This window comes from Lactuca virosa, chromosome 9 (assembly GCF_052849685.1).
Source record: "Lactuca virosa cultivar CGN04683 chromosome 9, Lactuca_virosa_CGN04683_v6, whole genome shotgun sequence".
In the NCBI taxonomy this organism is placed as follows: domain Eukaryota; kingdom Viridiplantae; phylum Streptophyta; class Magnoliopsida; order Asterales; family Asteraceae; genus Lactuca; species Lactuca virosa.
The window spans coordinates 114,882,912-114,907,143 of record NC_136434.1 but is presented as its reverse complement, the minus strand read 5'-3'; the positions used below and the strand labels follow the sequence as shown (position 1 = coordinate 114,907,143).

The window sequence follows — 24,232 nt, the reverse complement described above, 5'->3', positions numbered from 1 at the left end:
TCACGAACTTGTTTTTGGATTTTCATAAACGCGGCTAAATTTCCGGGTCGATATTCAGTTGCGGTGTTGTGTTTAAAATTTGAAGATCGGTAAGTGCTAGTATTCTGGTGACGAGATTCCTCTGTTGAGTCATATATATATATATATATATATATATATATATATATATATATATATATATATATATATATATATATATATATATTGCAAAATACTTAGAGTTTTGTCAAAATTTTCCGCAAATACGTCTTCACTACTCGCTTTTCCGCTTGAAGATGCCGCTTTTTTCCCTTTGTCCCTTCCCGGTGGTCGACGAAGTTGGACTTCCGGTGGACCATCTCTTTCGGTGTCGTCGAAATCTTCGTTGAGGTCGACACCAAAACCCACATCCAACTCGGAAGTTCTTGGCCTTTTGTTAGAGCCGGTGGTCGATTTCGAATGCGAAAGTCTTCGGTTTAAGGACCCATTTTGGACCCTTACGACAATTTTCTCACGCTTTTTGGTGGCTGAATGCTTTACCGCCGTTGGTGACCTTGTATTGTTGGCAAACGGTTGATAGAATATTGAAATCGTTGCTACCACTTTTATGCATATTTTTCAGATTTTCAAATATGTCGTTAAACTTGGTACAAGCCGCTCGTAGTTCATGCCATTTTCCATTCACCGCGTCGTACGTTCGACCTATTTGCCTTCCCAAAAGCGAGTGAAAGTGATCTAAAACACGAACCCAAAAACTGTTTCTCGTTTGCACGTTGCCCGTCCTCGAGTCACACGATATAAAAATCCAATCTTTAGCCCAAGCTTCATCCTCATCTTCGTTCCAAGCCGTTCCTCTTTTTTTGTAGCTTTTCCTTTTGGTTGCCTTCTTCTAGATTGTTGAGATGGTTATGTTTGGAATTGTTGAAAAGCTTGGAAGTGGGGTTGATTGAATTGTTGTGATCTTTGTTGTTGGAAGTAGTTTGATTGATATGGAATGTTGGTGAATAGAGGTTGTTGTTGGATTGCGGATGTGAACATTTGAATGTTTTTTTTGAACTGGCAATACAAATATTATAAACCACTCATAAACTAATACATAATTCCACCTATGTCCACCACGGGACTTGAACCCTCGACCTCAGAGAGGAAAGACACAACCTGATACCGTTGAGCTAGAAGCCCTTTGGTATTGTTGATCATTTGAATGTAACCTTGATATTGATCATTTGGAGTGTTTGGGGTTGTTGGGGGTGTTTGGAGTGGTTGGGGTATTTTTGATTTTGCTTCATACTTTTGAGAAAAAAATGAGAGAATAGAAAGATATTTGAATGGTTTTGTGGTGGGGAAATGGTGTAAAAATGTTTGGTATTTATATGGTTTAGTTTAAGGTTAAAAACTTAATTTTTTTTAATGTCGAACGGGTCAAAAATTGACCGTTTGCCACAAATGAATGCCATTGGTCGTAAGAACGTGTAACTGGCCTTAATTCACACCACGATTACGGACTAGGGGGTATTCACGCGTAAACACCCCCGCCACATCACCATTTACGCGTAAAAAAGTACCTGATACCCTTCGGCCTAATTAAGGGCCTTTTAGTCATTATTCTTTTTGTCCATGTGTGTTCTACCCTGTTGGGTGGGACTAAAATTTTATCTTTTAGTCCCATGACTTGGTCATTGTCCCATCTTGTCCCATACCAATCAATGTCAAATGTTTTTCGGAAAAAAAACTTGTTTTGTTCTGTCCAGTCCAGTCCCATTTACCAAACGATACCTAAAGAAACAACTTAATTATTGAGTATATGTTAACCTACTTGTGTCCGATCTTTAATAACAAAAACTAAACGAATACGAGTTACGAGGTGACATTTTTTTATATAAATAACCTAATGAAACAAAAAATCTAAAATTGCTTTATAAAGTTGTGTCTACCTTTTACTTGTGTCGATGCATTTTAATGTAGTATAAAAGGGTAATAACTTAAAGGGAAATCTCCAGAAAAGTCCTAAAATTTTACCCTAATTTACAAAAAAGTCCCAAACTAAATTTTGTTTACGAAAAAGCATGAATTAGCGGTAAAAATGGCGATTTGACCATTTTTTTCCGGTTTACCGGTTTTATTACTTACCTGTTTCACTAAAGTCCCATTATTTTACCCTAATTTGCGAATAAGTCCCAAAATAAAATTTACTGATGATTTGATCATTTGCTCTATGTAACATACATTTTACCGGTTTCATTGCTGACCCGGACGCCTAGTCATTAAATGAGATGATGAGATGAATATGTTTAGTTATATAATGCCATGTTTAGCATAAAAATTGATATCCTGATGTATTGTATATCTTTTTGGAACATAAAATGCATCCAACGACGACTACAATAGTTAAATAAACTAACAACAACTACGTTATTTTTTACGTTTATAAGAAATATCAAATTATCTATCTAATCTTATGTAACCCAATATATCCATCTAATCAGACATCAACTCATTTTCTGCCCTTTTTTAATGGAAACACACATTTTATTGGTTTCATTGCTGACATAGATACATAGTCATAAATGAGCCGATGAGATGAATATCAAATTTTTTAGTAAATGTGACATTATATAACCAATCGTATTCATCTTGTCAGCTAACTTAATGACTAGGTGTCTAAGTCAGCAATGAAACCGATAAAATGTATGTTACATGAAGAAAATGGCCAAATCATCAGTAAATTTTATTTTGGGACTTATTCGCAAATTAGGGTAAAATAATGGGACTTTAGTGAAACATGTAAGTAATAAAACCGGTAAACCGGAAAAAAGGGGTCAAATCGTCATTTTTACCGGTAATTCATGCTTTTTCGTAAACAAATTTTAGTTTGGGGCTTTTTCGTAAATTACGGTAAAATTTTAGGACTTTTCTGGAGATTTCGCTAACTTAAAAGGGTACCAAATTTTTAATTTTGTTCGCATTTAATCATTAACTATTTTTTTTATTTTTTATTTGTCCCTGAATTATTTGAAATTGTTCATATTTTACCCTTATGGCCGGTTACAACCGGTCATAAGGGTAAAATATGAACATTTTCAAATAGTCATGAGCAAATAAAAAATGAACAAAAAAATTAATGATTAAATGTGAACAAAGTTAAAAGTTCGTTTCCCTCTCAAAAAAATTCAATGACTGAATGTCAACAAACTTCATGTATTATGTTCAAGCAAATTATGTATTTTTGTTAAATTTTAGCAACGTTTGTTGATGAAGTAATCTATGAAATAAGAAAACAACCCCCCCCCCCCAAAAAAAAAAAAAAAAAAACCGAAAAACCGAAACCAGTATTATATATATAAATTTTATGTTATAAAATTATGCAATATATAAATTCACATACATTAAATCATAATGTTTATAAAATAATACATGTTACATTATATATGTTGTTATAAAAGGATGCATGTATTGACATACATCACATTAGTATATCTACTATTATAAAAGGATATCGAAAATGAAAGTTGAATTGGTAAAAATGAAAGTGAAGTTGTTTAGAATTTAGATATTTTTGATGTTATCCGGACAATTTATTTATATTTAATATTGTTGTAAGTCCCCAATCTGCTTGTGTATCAATCAGATCCGTTTGATTGTGCGGAATCCCAATCAAACGGATGATGCCACATCAAAATAGAAGAGAAGGAGAAGAAGAAGATGATGAATCTGATGTATTGATGATATGAATGAAGATCCTTACAAGAGATTCACACACACACTATTCTTCTCTCTAGTTTCTCTCTCTACAATATGCTCTCCTTCTCTTATGACTCTCCTCTCATGCACTCCTCGCCCTATATATATGAGACAGTTGGTCGTGAATGGGTTTACGGCCGTAAACACAACCGTAAACTCATATACAGCCGTAAACACCAAGCTGTTTACGGTCCTAGACATAAAAATACATTTTCCTAGAAAAGTAAAGTATAAACCATATTTTAGACCCAACAATCTCCCCATTGGTTTATAACTTTCTTTTCTAATTGACCCAACAAGCTCCCCCTAAAAAGTAGCTGGCTTTTCTTGTCAATCTTCATTGGGAGCTTGGCTTCAGCATTAATCTTCAAATTCATCACAACATCAAGATGAACATATGAATCTTCAATAAATGACTTCATCTTGAGCAGTTGGGCTTTTCTGCAGAATTTGACATTGAACGCACATTGGGTGAGGAGGCTTCTTGTAGGGATTCTTGAAAGATGGCGCTTTCAGCTTGAGAATCTTCAGAGAGAACAATATAGAGAAACACTCTTCTGGATCACTTCAGCAGGTTCCTAGATAGCAGCAGACTGATTGAGGAGGCTTCAATGCAACCCGTCACATAATCTTCAATTGCTTGACCTTGCTTCTAGGGTTGAAAGATTGAATGTTGAAAGAATAATCTTCATTTCTTGCTCCTTTGAATGAAAATTCTTCGACACTCACGGATGAAGTTTTGGCTCAGAAATTCTTGATACAGTCTCCACGAGTCTCATCTACATCTGGATTCACTTTTCAAGACAAACAAAGCTAAAAATAGAAACAAAACTAAAATAAAACTTAGCACACAATATTTTTGGATTTTTCATATTTTTCTGGAAAAATAAAAACAGAAACAAGAATATTTTTGGATTTTTTTTATTTTTCTGAACAAGAAATAAAACAGAAATAACACTTTTTTTTCTGATTTTTGTTTGGTATATTAAATTTTTTAATTCTCCCCCTAATTTTTTTAAATTAGAAGAAAACTATGAACAAATTTAACAAAAACAAAAATAATAGCTAACTTTAAGAGTGATTTGGGATCAAAGTTTTTAGACAGCCTTTATCCGTTTATCAGTACACGACTGCATGTCTAGATCTGGTCAATCACCGATATTATGGTCCACTTAAACACGAGAGATTGTGACAAAATTAGGACATACTACAAGTGACAAGACAATGTGATCCTATGTTCCTAGATAATATTCCTAAAGGACCATTCAGCTGACGACGACCAAAGATATTGTTGTCTATCTAAATTGAGCAGCGAGATCTACAGACAGCCTAGTGATTGTTCAATTTTAAATGTACTAGAACATGTTTCCCGCTTCCTGACATACCCCAATAATCAGGAACTTCCAAAGTACTCCTTACTTTAGGTGAGCAGACAATTATTATGAGAGAAGTCAGATTTAGAATGCATATGCTATACACCCATGTCGGATCTCTTCCAATCTCGCAGAGGGTGAAACATATGACTAACCAGATTTAGAGGGATTGAGAAGTAGAATGGTGCATATGCTATGTACCAGTTCGGATGTATTTCAATCACGCAAAGGAGACAACATATGACTAACAGACAGGAAGAATTGCATAGATATAAGATGCAGATAAATAGAATTGCATATGTTGCAGTCCAGGTCAGATGTATTTCAATCACGCAGATGAGGCAACATACGATTAACAGAAAGAAAGCAAGAAAATAATTTCCTACAGACCTACTTTATCGGAATTCCCAGTCGCCCCATCAATACCGGAATTAAGGACAGAGTCCGTACATCAAGGAAGAGTTAAACCACAGTTCTAGATACAAATTATTTAGTGTATCCGCAGAATCTCATGTATATCTCCCTGCTCAACCTATCCGAGCGTCGTATTGTCAGGCTAAATGGATCTATCTAGGTCAATATTTTTCAAGTCTCTAGATTCCTTAATTTCATCTATGCCTAGTCAAGTCGATTTTAAATCTTTCGTGCCTACCAGCACATTGAACACAGGGCCTAGACAATTCAACATTGGTACCTTACACAAAAGACGATTGCCTGTTACACTTGTTGATAGCACTTCCCAACACATCTCCTGCAAGCACATTCCATTAACAACATATTTTTGGATTTTATGATTTTCTAATGTTTTTGGATTTTTTAAAATTTTAAAATTTTTGTTTTGTTTTTATTTCTCCCCCTAAATTTGTGCATAGGAGAGAAACGAAAGTAAATGCGCAAATTTAAACTATCCTAAAACAAAATTTTGTCTTTGAAGCAAATCAGCTTAAGAAAAACTCAGGAGTATCGAGAAGAAAAATCAAACCGTAAGTCACCGATTGAATTTGCATCCAGAAGGTCTGAGAACATCACGCATAACCTCAAAACAGATCCGAAAATTCTTCATGTCATTAAGCACAAAACCCATGAGTGATCCCTTCCTTTCTTTCTTTCCCGCAAAGGACACATACTCTCAAACAAAGTTCTGAATGTAGTACAGTTGAGAGATGCCTCCTTATCATGTGCCTGGAACAACCACTATCAACAAACTGAAGTCTAATGACATGCCTCCATAGCTGCTCCGACACAGAGCGGGATTAGTTGGTCTTTGGAACCCAGTCCATTTTGAAACTGGGTTGAACTTTGTCATCTTTGCAAGGTACACTCCCATGACATGTCCTGTTTATCACAAACAGAAGATGTAGAAATATTATAATCATTAGAAGATTTGAGAGATTGAACATTTGGTACCCATCTGTAGTCGGGTTTAACCTATTTCTTTTTCGAGCGGATGGGTGCCTCGGCACTTGATTTTGAACTTGAAGCTGATCGTCGAGATGACTTTGACCTAACCGGTCTTGATTTCACTGGAGTATCTCTTGGATTGGACTTCTTGGCCGACAATCCCTTCTTTCCCTTGGGAGTTGATTTCTTGGCCTTGGGAGTTGAACTCATGCTCTTCGTGGCATTCCAGTCGCCATTGTCTGAACGTGACATTGAGGGATTTCTTTTGGAAAATTTCCCTCTTGGTGCGTTCTGCCAGCCATGTGCGTAGTAGGGAATGTATGCGCGATTTGGACAATTTCTGGCAATGTGTCGAGGTGTTCCATAGTGAAAACATGTCTTTTTCTTCACTGGGAAATTGTTTCTTCCTGCCCCTGGTGGCGTGTCCATGCCTTGTCTCTTATTGTTCCCACAAGCACAATTACAGCAAGCACTCTATTTTGCTTGTTTTGGTGGCCTGTATTTCTCAACAGCAGGTTGATCAGAAGCAACATATTCAGAGTTCAAGGAGACATTAGTTTGTTCAATAGTTTTCTCCTTGTTCTCATCTTCCGTTACTTTACCTGCACAAGAAGTAGAAGCATTAGAATCGTTCAGCTCAACACTTTCTGGCACAACCACGGCAGAATTATCAAAGATATCATCAAATATATCGAAAAAATTTAAGTCATCAGACTTTGACACATAATCAGCACAAGACAAAGCATTAGTTTTAGAGTTAGAAACAAGATTAGCATCGTTTGAAACAAAAACATCAGACTTTGAAATAATCTTATTATCAGACACACTCTCTTCAGCTTCTTGCTTGCGATGACTTAGTGGTGAATCTGCATAGGAAGTAGAAGCATTAGTATTTTCAATCTGAGGACCACTTGCCGACACAAATACAACACGTTTGCCATATTTGAGATGTGCCTCTCTGTCCATTTCCTCTTTTGTCAAAGGGTTATACTGATAGGTGTGATTAAAAGGAGGAGGCACTTTATCATACCCTAAACCCTTTGACTGATTATTTTTAAATCTCAAACTATTTTCCATCATTGATGCAACTACTTCACTCAAGACATCAAATTTTCTGAAATTAAAATCCGCATTTTCAAACTTATGTTTTAATGTGTCAAGTTCAGCAGTTAACTCTGCAAGTTGTTCTGTCACATATCTATAGTTTGCACATTTATTACTGTATTCTTCTTGAAGTTTTCTAAAATCTTTTGTTTTGGCTTCTAATTGTGCTTTTAAGGGTTTCTGTCATTTCCTAAGTTGATATCCTTCGTATTTTAGGTCCTCATTTTCCCTTTTTAGCAAATCAATTTGTTTGCGAAAAAATTTAATCGTAGCTTCACAAGATGGAGTACATGAAACTTCATTTACCGGAATGGATGAGGAGCTCATTTTTATTAAAAATATGCCCTTTGACTAAAAACTCAAAAGTCAACCTTAAAAGTCAAATTTAAAAAGTCAAACTTAAAAGTCAAACCGAAAAGCTAAATTTGAAAATTTGAAGGTTAAACGAAAAAATCAAAGTTTAAAGTCAAATGTCAAACTTGAAGGTCAAAGTCAAAATTTAAGGTCAAAAGTCAAAAATTAAAAACTAAAAGTTGAAAATGTAATTTAAAAATAAAGAAAATTTATTGTTGGGTTAAAAGTGTTAAATTTGCGAAAATAAAGAAGTGTAGATACGATATTTGAATTAAGAAGCGAAGGGATATAATGAGTTGGTAAGGCGTGTGGCTGATGCAGCAAGGGACCCGGGTTCGAAACCTGGCAACCCCAAAAATCGTTTTGATTATTTGTTGCTGCGAGCACTACACGCGTGCGTGCGAGGCTGCTGCCGAGAACCAAGCGAACCGGAAACACTGCTGAGCCGAGAACGCGAGGCTAACCGGAAACGCGGGCCGTAAACGTCGAACTCGCCTGACCGAAGACGTGCGAGGCTGGCCGTGAACTTCGGACCGTGGACCCGCCTGACCGTACACGTGCGAGGCTGGCCGCACACCGAGGATCGTGAACCCCGACCGTACACGTGCGTGGGCCGTAAACTCCGAGAAACCCTAGCCGCAAACGCCACCGCCGCCGAGAAACCCTATCCGCAAACTGATTACGGCCGTAAATGGGTTTACGACCGTAAACCCTTCAATGGCCGTAAACCCTGCTTCAGATGCGAAGAAAAACGACGTTTTTCACAATTTTTGCTCCAAAACTCGATCTAAAACTCGTTTTTATCAAAAACGCGAAGAACAACCCCCCTCCCCCTAATTTTTAAAGATCTATCCAAAAACGCAAAAACCCTTCAAAAATAAGATCAAATACGCTCCAAATCTGACAAAATTGATTGATACAATCCAAGCTCTGATACCACTTGTAAGTCCCCAATCTGCTTGTGTATCAATCAGATCCATTTGATGGTGCGGAATCCCAATCAAACGGATGATGCCAGATCAAAATAGAAGAGAAGGAGAAGAAGAAGATGATGAATCTGATGTATTGATGAATGAATGAAGATCCTTACAAAAGATTCACACAAACACTATTCTTCTCTCTAGTTTCTCTCTCTACAATATGCTCTCCTTCTCTTATGACTCTCCTCTCATGCACTCCTCACCCTATATATATGAGACAGTTGGCCGTGAATGGGTTTACGGCCGTAAACCTGTTCACGGCCGTAAACACAACCGTAAACTCATATACAGCCGTAAACACCAAACTATTTACGGTCCTAGACATAAAAATACATTTTCCTAGAAAAGTAAAGTATAAACCATATTTTAGAGCCAACAATTGTATTTTCTTAAAAAGTTTGAATAATTATTGAAATTTATGATTATTTAACTAGACATATAGCGTTGATTAAATTGTTAACATGTTTTATGAAGTGTTGAGCCCAAAACACACATCCCCATTACCTTTACAAACACATTTAAAAAAAAAAACAGCTATATTTTCAACAATTTATGTGAAAAGCCGCTATTTATTTATTTTATTTTTCTTTCAAAAAAGTCACTCATAATTTTAAAAAGTTTTAGAAAAAACCATTTATATTTAAATAACTATTTTTAAAAAAATATATATCATTTTTAATTTTTTTTTCTTTCATAATACAATGCAATTTCTAACTATAAAACACAATTTCTTAACAACAATGGGTGAGAATGATAAGTTTTTCTTGTTAAACCAAAATCAAATCGGAAATTTCGATTATTAATTTTGGAACATACCAAACCATTGGTTTTTTATTTTGGTTTCGGTTTTTCATTTTTAAATTTTTTTTTTTAGAGTTTTGTTTTGTTTTTCTTAGATTTCTTTATCAAAAAATGTTGCTAAAATTTAACAAAAATAAATAATTTGCTAAAACATAATACAAGATGAAGTTTGTTCACATTAAGTCATTGAACTTTTTTGAGAGAGTAATGAACTTTCGTTTTTGTTCATATTTAGTTATTAAACATTTTTATCGTACTTGGTTTACCTCTGAATTATTTAAAAATGTTCACATTTTACTATTATGACCGGTTGTCACCGGTCATAAGGATAAAATATGAACAATTTCAAATAGTTCAGTGACAAATAAAAAATGAAAATAAGTTTAATGACTAAATGTTAACAAAGTTGAAAGTTTATTACCCTTTCAAGTCATTATCCCCTAGTATAAATGTTGGCGAACACATTTCATTTGAAAATTTTGACGACAAATTAAATTTAACTAAAAAAATCCAATTTTGTCTTGCATCACGTTGCTAATCTTAATGATATTTTGTAAGAAAAAAATCCAATAATTGACCATTTGAGGAGGGGTGACATTTGGAACATCTAAGTGCTAACCGTGACGAGGATGCAAATATCAAACTTTATAATACTTTACAAGAGAATGTTAGTAATTGACAACATACTTCCATCCTTAAGTAGCGAATTGGAACGTTATATGAAATCAAACATTTTTGGTCCATACAAATTTAAACACATTTAAAGCCCTAGATATTTTAGCTTGGTTGAAAGAAAATAAACTATATTTTTTATTCTCAGTCGCCATGTCATATGATTACTAACCATTTAAGCTTCTATGATACTTTTGGAATTTGTTGTTGTCCTAAAGACATGATAATATCAAAACAAAAGTGAAAACTAACCTCCGCATGGAAGTATGCATTAGGAATGGTTACTTAGATGACACAGCAATGATGCAAAATGTTTGTTTTTAGATAAAAACCAACTCAGATAAAAAAAACCTCCACCCATGTGCGTGTCTACATGCCATTCATTCGAGCATAATACATTATTAATACCCAAAATATATTTAATCGTCACCTTCAACATAATCCATTTTAATTATTACTCCCTAAAGCTTATAATAATTTTATTTCTACAAGTGTCTTTAAAAAAAAAGTTATTTAGAAGTTAGATTTTATAACTTACCCATAGCCCAATAATGAGTGAAAGGCTTTTCTAACACTAAACACTAAGAAATCCAGCCACACTTAATGGGCCATGGGAAATGGGCTTTAAGGTCAGTGGCGCAGATCACACCACATGATTAATATTCCTTATTTATGAACATCAACATAACTAGGGTTTCCGCTGCTGCTACAAAGAAGAACCCTAACCCTTCCGATCATCCATTCTCAATCAGCAATCATGGTAAGTCGTCTTCACCCATTTTGATTTTCTTACGAAACTACGTGACTCTAATCTCAAATTAATTCATATTCAGATTATACCCGAGAAGAATCGTAAGGCTATTTCCAAATACCTCTTCCAAGGTCTAAATCCCGCTCTACTTACGTATCTGAAGCGTTTTTAAAGCTATTCCATGATATTTACAGTGATTGATGATGTTAATGTGTATACAGAGGGTGTTTGCTACGCTAAAAAGGATTACAATTTGGCGAAGCACCCAGACATCGATGTACCGAATTTGCAGGTGATTAAGCTTATGCAGAGCTTTAAATCGAAGGAATATGTCCGCGAGACATTTGCTTGGATGCATTACTACTGGTATCTCACCAACGATGGGATCGAGTTCCTCAGAACTTACCTCAATCTTCCATCTGACATCGTACCTGCTACTTTGAAGAAGTCAGCCAAGCCCCTCGGACGTCCGATGGGTGGACCTCCCGGCGACCGTCCCCGGTAAATATCTTTGAATCTGTTCGTTTACCTCATTGTTATAAAAAAGTTGATGTTTTTGGTTCCCTGATGTTTATTTTATGATTGAATTTTCAGCGGCCCTTCTAGATTTGAAGGTGATAGACCAAGATTCGGTGACCGGGATGGGTATCGCGGTGGTCCAAGAGGGCCTCCTGGGGAATTCGGCGGTGAAAAGGGTGGAGCTCCGGCCGACTATCAGCCTGCTTTTAACAGGGTAACCATTATTGTTCCTCTTCACTCGAGCTCTGCAATTGAATCCATATTATGATAGATACTTGGTTATAACTTGTGATTGAACATTGGTTTTATATCATCAGATCGTGTACTTCTTTGTGATACTTTTACCATAACAAGTAGTTTAATAATATGTGTAGGGTGCTGGTGGAAGACCCAGCTTTGGCCGTGGTGGTGGTGGATTTGGAGGTGGTGCTGCAGGTGCTCCACCAAGTTCAAGTTTTTCTTAAAACATTAGAATTTCATAGTTTTGGGTTGTTGAATCTTTAAATGTAAGGATTAGACGAATGCTATTGTTATGGTACTTGAGTTGTGTTATTCGATAATTTTGTTAAATCGTGGATCTTGTTCTTTATTTTTGTGATCTGAATGCCTTCAAGGATTCATATTAACGTTTTATTTTGTCTAAATGTTGCGTTATCTTAGCATGTGTTGTTGTGGATGTTTATGACATGATCAAAAACGGCTTTTTATTCAGATTTTTATGGATTCAGTTTTAGTAATGATTCTCCCTGTAAAACCAATTTTATTAAAACGGTTTTTAACTGTTTGAAATGAACAATTGGTTTATTTTATGCATGCGATTTAAACTTATCTAAATATCGGTCATTTTTTTGTTATTGTTTTATTTTCTTAATAAAAGTGGTTGCTAAAGGCGAGAATTCTGATGAAGGATGCCTAGGCCATGTGCCCTTTAATACGTCCATACCTCATCATAATCCTTAAAAATCAAAATGCACATTGCCTCGTACTATCCAAATTTTCAAAAAGCATTATTCAACCCATTAAACCTCAATTTTTCCATCTCAATGTTTTCAGGGATAATGACTTAAAAGGGTGATATATTTTTCGATTTGTATACATTTGAATTTGGTCACTGAGTTTTTTTTCGTTCACATTTACCCCTTCAACTTGTTAAACTGTACACATTTAGTCCTTATAACCGATTACTCCAGGTTAGCCGGGAAAAATGAATTAATAGGGTAATATATTTCTCATTTTGTACACATTTAGTCCTTAATATTTTTGTACACATTTAGTCTTTAATATTTTTTTGTTTCAAAATAAGTCATTTTTGTTTTCATACTTACTTATGAATGTGGGACAATCATTAATGAAGTGTGTGGGGTTGTTGATGAGTAATATAAGAAACGCGGAATCGTCAATACTGTTGATGAGTGTGTACATTCATGCATTCTCCTTCCCACGATCAACGATAGAACCTGAAAACATAAACAACCGGGTAAGTACAAAGTTTAGTGAGTTTCCCCCAAAATACCCGATACAACAAACGTGTTATAATGCATAACAGGCCCACACTCATCAGATTGGAATACCTTCTCCTAATCAGTTATCTGACTGGAATGCCAACATGCAACAGGTCCAATCAGTCATCGGACTGGAATACCCAGGGTTTGTCAGCATGCCGCCTTAACCCAATCGCTCTTCTCGAGCCTCAGTGCCTACGACTTACAGCCGGCCCGCACCAGGTATCTTGGCCTACAGCCTATAGCAGGACCACCTCAACCTATCCCACCACCATATGGCTATCCCACATAAGATGTCGCGAGAAAAACCTAAAGAAATTATTCATAAGTACTGAATGAGTACAAAAACAAAAAGGACTTATTTTGCAACAAAAAGAAATATTAAGGACTAAATGTGTACAAAAATATTAAGGATTAAATGTGTACAAAGTGAGAAATATATTACCCTATTAAGTCATTTTTACCGGCTAACCTGGAGTAGCCAGTCATAAGGACTAAATATGTACAGTTTAACAAGTTAAAGGGGCAAATGTGAACGAAAAAAAAAGTTAGTGACTAAATGTGTACAAATCAAATAATATATTACCCTTTTAAGTCATTATCCCATGTTTTCACGATTAGAGAACAAATTAAAGATCAAAGAATAATGGAAAGGATGCAAATAATACCTTAAGTTGATCAACACTAGAAATGAATACAATATTACACGAAAATTTGAATTTATTGTTCAATTGATCAATTCTTTATAATTACCAAGGACCAAGGTTTTAACAATTTCTATCTTCTAAGATCAATTTCGGAGTTTACATACTACCTTAAGGATTTTTCATCTTTTTCTCTCTTACAACACAATGAAGTGAGACTTTGACAAACCATAAGAATTTAAATATTCTAAGACTTTTTTTTATATATACTGACCTTCAAAATTAGGGGTGGCCTTAGTTCAGTGTGGTAAAACTTCCGTTTTGGTCAATGGTTCACCAACAAAAGAATTTTTCACTAGGAGAGACGTAAGGCAAGGTAGTCCCCTTTCACATTTTTTATTTAGTATTGCAATGGAGGGCCTTAGTACTTTGTTGAAAGAAGCTTGTGATATATTTATATTTCAAGGTATTCATTTGCCTCATAATGGTCTTTATTTATCTCCTCTTATGTATGCGAATAATGTTATGTTTGTGGGTATAAATTTTTAGATGTTTTTACCTTGCCACCACTTTGAAAGTTAATCTTAGCAAAAGTAAGGTTTTTGGCATTGGGGAGGTTAAGTTTTTATTATTTTTCGCTTTTTAGAGCTCCTAACAAGACGATTGAGTTATTGGAAGACATTACTTGAATGTTTCTTTGGGGCGGTCTTGATAATTGGATAATGATAAATTGGGTTGTTTGAGAGAATGTGACAAAATCCGAAAGGATAGGGGGTCTTACTCCTTGGACAAAATGTGTTAGAGCACTATAAATAATCAATTAAATAATGAATTAGCTTGTTGAATCAGTTAGTTATCACAAGATTTTTTCGGTTATCATCACAAAAAATCTATAACTTTTGGTGACCGAATGACGGATCTATTTTCAGCTCTCATGTCTTTAATCTATTTGATTGTTAATGAATTTACAACTTGGATCTACTATTGATAAAATCTATATTCAATTGGTATAAAAGCCCGTTCCAAAAAAATTTGGTATAAAAGCCTCGTTAATCGTGAGTTGCTCAGTTTTTCATTCAATATCAGTGAATTTTAATCAATCGATCATTTTTTTTTATAGAATTTTCACTTCATTCTATCAATTCGATCAATAATAACCCAAACTTTAATAAGTTCTACTTTTATAGCAAACAACAGAGGACAATACAAAGCATCAAGAACCTTAATGTCATCAAACCAAGTCTTTCATGGAAACCAATATGTGTACCCTAACAATTTGTTTCCGATCAAGTTTATTTCTTATTCCACTATATGGTCAAACTTTTGGTCAAGCTATTGGTACAAGAAACAACCCATTGCATGTCTAAATCCACCAATATATAGTTCTTTTGCCCTAAATCATACTATTTAGTGATATATAATTAAACTGATTTATTAGTGTAAATTTGAAAATGATGGAAGTTTAAATTAACAAGCATGTTTCATTTTATTGCAATAAAAATATAAAATAGTGATTAATTAATATTATAAATGCTTAAAAAACAGAAAAAAAGCCAAGTTAAACATGGAAAAACGGCCGCCGAAGCTACTCCTCACCGGTCATTGGAGCATTTTAGCATTGTTCAACAACCCCCGAATCAGATCGTCTTCCTCGTCTTTCCCCCAAATTCCCAAGTCAAATGTCCAACTCCACATGGCTGCCGGATCCTTGAGAAAGAAAGCTCATGGTAAGCGATCGAGCCTCGTTAAACCCCAACAACCACCTCCAATGCCTATCTCTTCTAATTCTCCTTTTCGAACCAGAAAGACCGTTTTCCTCGTTTCAGTCGTGTCCGCGTTAGCCGTGATTGCCCTTTCTTGGAATACCTGGAGTTCCTTCAGATCCACAGACGTTGTTTCTGAACAAATTCACTCAATCGAAGTCGTCAACGAGTTCCCTCACGACCCTGCTGCTTTCACACAGGTTAATTCCTCATTTAGGTCTTTCGATGTATATGATGATTGTTCATTTTAGATATTGGATTTCTTCTTAGTTACTGCCTTCGATTCCAAAAGCGAGCTATACAATGACTCTGGATGTCAGTTCCGTTACTTTTTCGCTTTCAAAATTGATGCATGTATCAAAATTTAATACAAAAATCGATCTTCATCGCAAAATACAGTAGATTGCATAACGTTTTGGGGCTGTTTATAACATTTCCATATTGATTGTGGATTTGATAAGTATCAAGTTTGGCATTAGCAATGGAGAATAATTGGTAAGCATGCGGTTTGCTTTCAGGGACTTTTGTATGGAGGGAACGATACATTATTGGAGTCAACAGGTCTCAATGGACGTGTGAGTATCTATTTCATATCAAATTAGCAGAATTCTCATACTCTGCATCAGTTAAGTCTAGTTGCTGAGCATTACAAAGTCATACTGTATCTGGAAAAAGCTAAATAAAGCAAAATAGCTTGTTCTTCTACACATAAAAATCATGTGTCAAAATGACTCATGGCTGTTTTAAATTCATATAAATTGCTGACCTTGTTAGAACTGAATATGGTTATGGTACTCTTACTAGTTAAAGTTCACATTATGTTTTGGTTCATGTATGATTCCTTCATTGACAGTTTCTTTTTGTGGTTCCAGTCATCAGTTAGGGAAGTTGATCTTCAGACTGGAAAGGTACATTATGTTCATCCTTCTAAGTGTGTTCTGTGTAACAATGGGTTCCCTAAGGTTATAATCACATTATATTGCATTTTCATTTGATAAAGCATCTTTCGGCGTAAGGTTTTTATATTTATATTTTCCAAATAAAGATGATAAAATGAATCTCCAAATATTTAGGGAAAATGAATCAGAAATCTGCAACTACAATATTTGAAACTTAAAATTGATTATGTTCTTTGTATCCCCAGATCAAAGCCCTGCAAAACATGGATTACGCTTATTTTGGAGAGGGTCTAACTCTTTTGGATCAAAGGTCAGTTAGCAATCTTTTATTTTGCAATTTAAACTATTTATGCCATTATACATTTACAAGAAAAGGTTCATGCAATATACCTCCAAACATTCTGCAAATATGTTTTCCTCATTATTTTTGTTTGTTAAACCTTCATATAAAGAGTCTCTAATGCTGATGTGAAAACTGTTATGTGTTTTTGACTTTTTGTAGGTTGTATCAAGTAACTTGGTTGGAAAAAACTGGTTTCATCTATGACCGATATAATTTAACCAAAGTTTGTGCTTCACATTTATCCCTTCATTTTCATCTCCATTCAACAAAAAAAAAAAAAAACAATCAATATCCAGCATTATATTCTATTATTTTTAATTATTACAGTTCAAAAAATTTACTCATGATATGAAAGATGGCTGGGGATTAGCAACAGATGGAAAGGTCCTCTTTGGAAGTGATGGATCCTCTTCCTTATACCGCATCAACCCTCAAACAATGAAAGGTTTCTATAATTATGAGATTATATTGTCATTTTTTCTCTTAATTTAATATTCTTCATATTTCTCCAATTGATGCAGTTATAACAGAGCTGGTGGTGAAATATAAAAGTTATGAGGTGCATAACCTCAATGAACTAGAGTACATAAACAATGAAGTTTGGGCAAACATTTGGCAGGTATATTTTATTATTTTATCATTCTTTTTAAAAAATAAAATAAAATAATGTAACATTTTTTAACAGAGTGACTGCATAGCTAGAATCTCACCCGTGGATGGAACAGTGATTGGATGGATTCTCCTTCCTGAATTGAGGTTTTTACTCTTTATTCCTCCTTTCCAATTACCTCCGGAATCACTGATTCCACTGTTTCGTTTTTCTAGAGAGGGATTAATAGCATCCGGCAACAGAATTGATGTGTTGAACGGCATAGCATGGGATGCGGATAAAAAACGGATTTTTGGTAAAAGATTTCCATTTCATAATCTATTTTTATTTTTATTTAACATATAATTTGTGTTACTACAGTGACAGGGAAATTCTGGCCAAAGCTATACGAGATCAAGCTGCAGCCATTGAGGAAACATTTGCGGGCACCTGTTGAACAAATGTGCTTGCGGGCCCCAGTTCATTTCAATTGAAGTGAAGTAAAGAATTATGAAAAACAATTTTGTGATTTTGAGTAGAGTTTAGTTACACTTGAGGAAAAAATCCCATCCCATAAATAATATTATATGATAATATTATATTATAGGTCACGTTTACTAACTAAAACACCTAACTTCTATCCGAATCATACAGAGACACGTTTTATATTAAATTCTGCAAATTAAACCGACCAAAACTCGATAAGCTAATAAATGTAAAGTGGAGTATGAGGTGACTTGTCACCAACAATGTCATAAACTTTTGGTGGTGGTTAGGCAACGGAAGTGCAATTTACGCGTTTAAAACTATATAATTTAAGATATTTTTCGTACAATATTTTGTCCTAAACTAAATAAAAACTGAAAACCCAAATCGCACCTGAATTGGCCTGTATAACCGGTCCATTATAACTGAATAGTACTAAAAACAATGGTGCAGTTTTTGATTTCCGTTAATCAAATGTAAATGGTTCGGTTTCAGTTTTGTTGTAAAACCACCTCATGCATAACAGAATACAACCACTAGAATATATAAGAAAAATTAAAAAAAAATGATATATAATAGGTAATTGTATTAATTAAATAAGGAAAAGAATTTGAAGACTGAGATACAAATGTAAACTCGCAAAGTATCAGCCTATATTTGTGGATTTTTCTCGTACAACAGAAGAAGATGCATATTAACAAATAGCAACGGATTTTCATGTTTTTGCCAATCATAGGAACATACTTTCTGATTTTCACTATTTGCACTTTTAGTTTTCATTTTAATAGAAACGAACTTTTATTTTTATGTCATTTTGGACCATTATGATTTAAACGATATTAACCGATAACCAGATGCATTAATCGATTAAAATCGTTAACCAAAACCAATCATAATCGATAACCAATGGCTACATAAATGCATTTGCCGATTGTAATGCTTATGGTACAATTTTGGCCTATAACCAAACCAAACTGTCTCATACGCACGCGTAGTTAAATATAGCAAACAGTTTTCATCATAGATGTTTGTTTGGGGTTTTGATGGTGATTTGGGGTTTTCTAACCCTAAGCTTTCTCAAATCCAATTTTAAAGATCATTAAGTGTTCATCATGAGTTTTCCATCCAAACAATGATGGTTAAATTCCATCTCTTATAGTGGAATTGGGTGATATGAACCTAAATCTCTATGTATGAGTTGTACAAGTGCTTTAATGACATGCACTTTAACTTCTAGATACATGTATGGATTTAAATCCATGAAATCTTAGTTAATTCAATAGGTGGTGGTAGCGATGGTAGCGAAGATGATGGTGTTAGGGCTAGGGTGTGGTGGGTAGTGGGGGCGGTGATGGTGGCGGTGGCGGTAGTGGTAGTGGTGGGGTAATGGTGGTGGTGGTGGTGATGGTGGGGCTTGGGAGTGGGTGGGTGAGGTGGCGTGAGGTGGTTGTGTGTTTATATTTTAGAAAAAATTTAAAATTTGAAAAATATGAAAAACAATAATTATCAGTTTTCTAAAATTTTCTAACCTCTTTGTAATTTTGGAAAACAGAAAGTTTTCATTTCTATGAACATTTTAGAAAAATTATTGAACTAAACACATTTTCAAAATTCTCATTGTTTTAGATTTTTTTTTTCGGAAAACGGCTCATTTTTCCGTAACTAAACGCACCATAAGTCTTTCATCATTTTTTGTTTATCGATCATCATTTATGGGCATTCATGTAAGTTTTATTGACAAATTGACCATCTATAAATTTGATTCTACAACCAAACTTGTATTCACACATTTGTTAACCTAACATATGAGAAGGATTTTAGAAAAAAACTATCATTATTTAGGCATATTGTTATTGAACCACAATTGAAAACAAAACATTAAAATCAAGTGTTTTATATTAAGTAAGAGTGACAATTTTGTTTAGGCATATTGCCATTAAGTTAAACATGATATAAAGCATTTTTGAGTTTTATTCAAAAATTAGTTTCAAAAACAAGATTTTAGCAATGGAAGACTTGAGTATTTTTGAACAATTATAAATTAGTTATAACCAACCATGGATCTTCTTGCAAAGTTTGGAAAGAAATCAAGCACCAAAGAAGAAGAAGAGTTTAACAACCTTTGTAGACTTTGAATCCTCAAGGGGAGGCTTGGAAGTTGATGGAGAATGTGGAACCTTTTAGACACCAACATGAAAGCAACTTGATTTAAGATGCTAGTCTTGTGTAGAACTCTTAATTTCTTAAGTTTTAAGTTCATAACCAAAGTATGAAATTAAAGAGAGTATAAGCATGCAAGTAACTTCTATCGATTCTTTGCAAGAGAGAAAGTGAGAGAGGTAGAGAGCATTTTTCGGCAATTCCTCTTAGAGTGAAGAACCAAATGCAAGCCCCATGTCTTTATGCATAAAGTGGAAAATATTAAGCATTAGGTATAAGCACTTTAAGCAAACATGTCTCTACATCATTATTATGTCCATGCATGTACTCTAAATTTCATTTCTTTACATTAAACAAATAAAGAAGCTATTCTCCCTCTCCATAGACTAACTACGGGTTTTGGTAAAAGACAAAAAAGATTTATCTAGTCCAAAATGTTGTGCATGACATGTTAATTCTTACCATATGAAATAATGTGTTACTTGTCATTTGAAAAATTATTATTTCCATGAAATAATATTTCCCAATTAATTATAAGAGTTTATGGAATATTTATTAAAACCAATTTCTAATAAATAATAATTGTATCAAGTTGTTTTTAGTGTGACCCTTAGGATCATATGTTAATTAGCAATATCACTTTAATATGACTCTTGATCATACTAGATCTTTCAATCTCCCACTTGCGCAAGACTCATATTAGACTGATATAGACAGTGGTGAACTGCTAGCAACATTTCACTACTCCTAACAACATATGACTTTGTGTCATTCTATCAATGCCCATTTCCCCATAAGCTCAAAGCTACAATTGGTGTACAAGCTAAGTTATCAGTTATCCCTTTGTCACAGACATCATGTTGAACATGAGATACGGATCGCAATCAATCTCATATGGTGTTCAACTTTTGGTAAGGCACCTTAGATGTCTAACTCTCAACACATAATATGAACAAATCCCATCTTGACTACATAAGCCTCTTGCATAGTTCAGAAAATCCCTAAAAATGGCTTTTATAACTGCCCATGAGGTGATCTTGATGCGAGTCAGTTCAATACTAATTCTCTGACAAGTACGTATGAAACTTGGTTACAACCACTTGCCTACTTTCATCTGGTGAGAGTCAACCAATCCAATTCATATTAGTCTTACTTCATAATTGCTCCCACAATTATAACCGACTATGAACCGTTTAGAATAATAAGATTATTCATGGATTAAACATGTTAATATAGAACACAACAAGTATTGATGTTAGGATCATATCCCAGTATATCAAAACAACATATAATAGTGGTGGTCATAACGTTTCAATATCCAAATACTAAATCCAAATCAAAATCCCATTTCTAGAATAATAAAGTCTTACAGCTGAAGTGTGACTATTCATACTTAGCTCAAAAAAAGGACTTTATTAATGGGTTTGACTAAACTTAGTTTGTGTGAATTCTATGAATACTTTCATCTCCATATTTGACTTTATTCTAGGTATAGTTAAACATCTTAGAGAATATGATTGGTGTTCTTTCGTGACATAGTGTTTCTTAGCTTGATTAAGTATACTCTTGAAGTCACAAAGATTTCTATGTGATCCTTGAATGGCAGAAATCAACATGGTTTTTCAATGAACTCATTCATCCAATCATATTTGATTTCAACTTCTAAAGTAGTGTATTCTTATTTTGTAGTAGAGTGTATCATTGTGTTTTGCTTGGACCTCATTCCAACTAAACTTACTCTTCATTCCATAATGAAGTCATAATCCAATTATAATTCATAATAATCTATACTTGTTTAGAAATCAGAATCCTATGTAGCTCTTTACATGAACATTTTATTCTAAACTAATTATATCATATACATTTTCTTAGTTCTTCTTAAGTACTCTTACAATGTTCTCATAGTCATCCAACGACTTAACCATGTATCCAATTTTTATCTTGTGATATGATCACAACATTATTATATACTAGGTCTTATGCATAACATGACATAATGATGGATTCATTTGCCAAGAAAATCGAATATAAATCATTTCAACTAGTTCAAACCTATGAGCTAGGTCCTTTCGAGGCTGGCTCAAACTTAGTGCCATGCGACAATGCCAAGATTCCTCCAAAGGAATCTTCTATCTTGATCTCTTTCAAGATATTGTCAATATATGCATAAAGATATAAAACTTTTAACATTCATCTTATCTATCTCTATAGATTTTACATTCCAAGAATGTATATTGTCCTTCCTAAGCCTTTCATCTTAGAAACACATTATGAGTCAAGGTGAAAAGGCATGGCATGGTCAGAATGTAATTTCTCATGATTAAGTATGTCTCATTCATACAAGATTAGGAATGTCACTATGCTCCTACTAGTTCTTAGTAAACACACATGTTCTATTCATTTTGATATAAAAGCAAACCTTATGGTTTTGTATTAAAATGATGATTGCAACCTTGAAATGTCTGCTTTATATCTACAAGTGGATCTCAAGCTTTACACATTTTGCTAGGATAACATAGATTAAGAAAACCTCCAGGCTATTAATAAGAGCCGTCTTTCTTGAAATCTATTTGTGTAACATCCCAAAAATCAGAAGTAAAAATTTCATTTTTCATTCAACCCAACACCATCAAATATTCATATCAACCATCCAGAAATATGTCAAAGTAAAAATAGTTATCAGAGTACAATCCCAAAATCAAAAAAGTGAGGAAAACATGGGTGGATGCGCTGCGATCAAGCCGTGCCCTTCCCCTTCGAACCGGAAGTACCTGAAACAAAACTTAAACCGTAAGCACAAAGCTCAGTGAGTTCTCCCCAAAATACCATATACCATGAATACAATGGGCCTCGCCCGACATTGGGCCCCACCTAGTACATATCTATCAATAACATGCGATGCACCCCGCCTAACACACTCATCAGACCCCTCCCGGTATCGGTCCCCGCTCGATATGCAAGCAAACACATACAATACATGAAAGAGTCACACAGAGAGCTAGCATTCTAATAACAATAACTAATGGGACGACATTGGTTGCTTGGACCCGCCAAAAAGCTGTGAGAATACTCACCTCAATCAAATGATGAATAGAAACACACATACACACTCACATGCTGCTGCTACAATGGATCCTCAACTAAACACATTCAAACTGTAACAACTAAAAAATCACAACAATTTTAAACTTTTCAAAAAAACCCATGATCATAAAATGTTTACAAAATCATTGTTTCCAAAGTATTTAACAATATCAGAGCATCCCAAAATCATAAGGCCATGAAGCAGGAGGATGTGTACGGTCACGCCTTCGCCTTTCCACGATCATCAGAAGTACCTGAAACAATAAACTAAAACTGTAAGCCAAAGCTTAGTGAGTTCCCCCAAAGTACCACCATATAAACACAACAAACAACAACATGCATAAATGAGCCTTCAACTTGACTGGACCGCCTCGTAGGGCCTTCATCCTATCTGGACCGCTCCCGAGCCTTCGACATGAGTGGACCGCCTCGTAGGGCCTACAACCTATCCGGACCGCTCGTCTGGCCTTCAACCTGATTGGACCGCTTCATAGGGCCTACAACCTATCCGGACCACCCCGGGTATCTTGACCTTCAGCACAAAGCAGGACCGCCTCAACCCAACCAACCATAACATGTCGACATATACAAAACAGATAAACATATAATCAGTCAAAAGACAATAGGCAGATCTACAGATCACTACCGCATGCTAACATCCTATATAATGTTTGGTGGTCAAACCAACAAATAATGAGATAAAATAATAATAACAATAAAGTGCAAATCACTGCTACTACTTACACTAAAGATAGTATATAGTAAGCAGGGTCGGTCCACAGGAATACGAGACTTTTTATTTAACCATATTTTCACACATCATACAATCAATGTTAAAGTGGGGGGGGGGGAGGGGGAGGGGTGTTATATTTGAGTTCAAATTAAACTTCATAAACAAACAATATTAATAATAAAATTAAATAAAAGAAATACATATCTGATTCTGATTCCTAAACATGTGTTGTGTTGTAAGGTGTAATATGACTATGATTCATGTTCAATCTAGGTTGGTAATTTAGATATTAATAAACTCTAATATCCAAGTTGACAAAAGTGTTTCATTCAAAACATGTTCTTCAAATAAAAC

At 34.6% G+C, this 24,232-nt stretch overlaps 2 protein-coding genes and 1 long non-coding RNA gene across 3 annotated transcripts; 2 read left to right on the top strand and 1 right to left on the bottom strand.

Annotated features, from left to right (window-relative positions):
* Nucleotides 1-11,076: 11,076 nt before the first annotated feature.
* Nucleotides 11,077-12,245, top strand: LOC145140842 (small ribosomal subunit protein eS10z-like). The gene is made up of 5 exons (XM_079074221.1): nucleotides 11,077-11,165; nucleotides 11,239-11,287; nucleotides 11,378-11,657; nucleotides 11,751-11,889; nucleotides 12,050-12,245. Exons 1-5 carry the CDS (start codon nucleotides 11,163-11,165, stop codon nucleotides 12,137-12,139), a joined length of 561 nt encoding a protein of 186 aa, XP_078930347.1. The 5' UTR covers nucleotides 11,077-11,162; the 3' UTR covers nucleotides 12,140-12,245.
* An 832-nt stretch (nucleotides 12,246-13,077) lies between these two features.
* LOC145136652 (uncharacterized) lies at nucleotides 13,078-20,231 on the bottom strand. The gene is made up of 3 exons (XR_013720636.1): nucleotides 20,022-20,231; nucleotides 13,247-13,486; nucleotides 13,078-13,132 (listed from the first exon to the last, which is right to left on the bottom strand). It is a non-coding gene; the product is annotated as an uncharacterized LOC145136652 (long non-coding RNA).
* On the top strand, nucleotides 15,372-18,042 carry QC (glutaminyl cyclase). Its single transcript, XM_079074428.1, has 10 exons — nucleotides 15,372-15,784; nucleotides 16,103-16,159; nucleotides 16,457-16,492; nucleotides 16,729-16,793; nucleotides 16,986-17,049; nucleotides 17,154-17,271; nucleotides 17,348-17,445; nucleotides 17,512-17,582; nucleotides 17,652-17,731; nucleotides 17,797-18,042. Exons 1-10 carry the CDS (start codon nucleotides 15,386-15,388, stop codon nucleotides 17,907-17,909), a joined length of 1,101 nt encoding a protein of 366 aa, XP_078930554.1. The 5' UTR covers nucleotides 15,372-15,385; the 3' UTR covers nucleotides 17,910-18,042.
* Nucleotides 20,232-24,232: the final 4,001 nt, after the last annotated feature.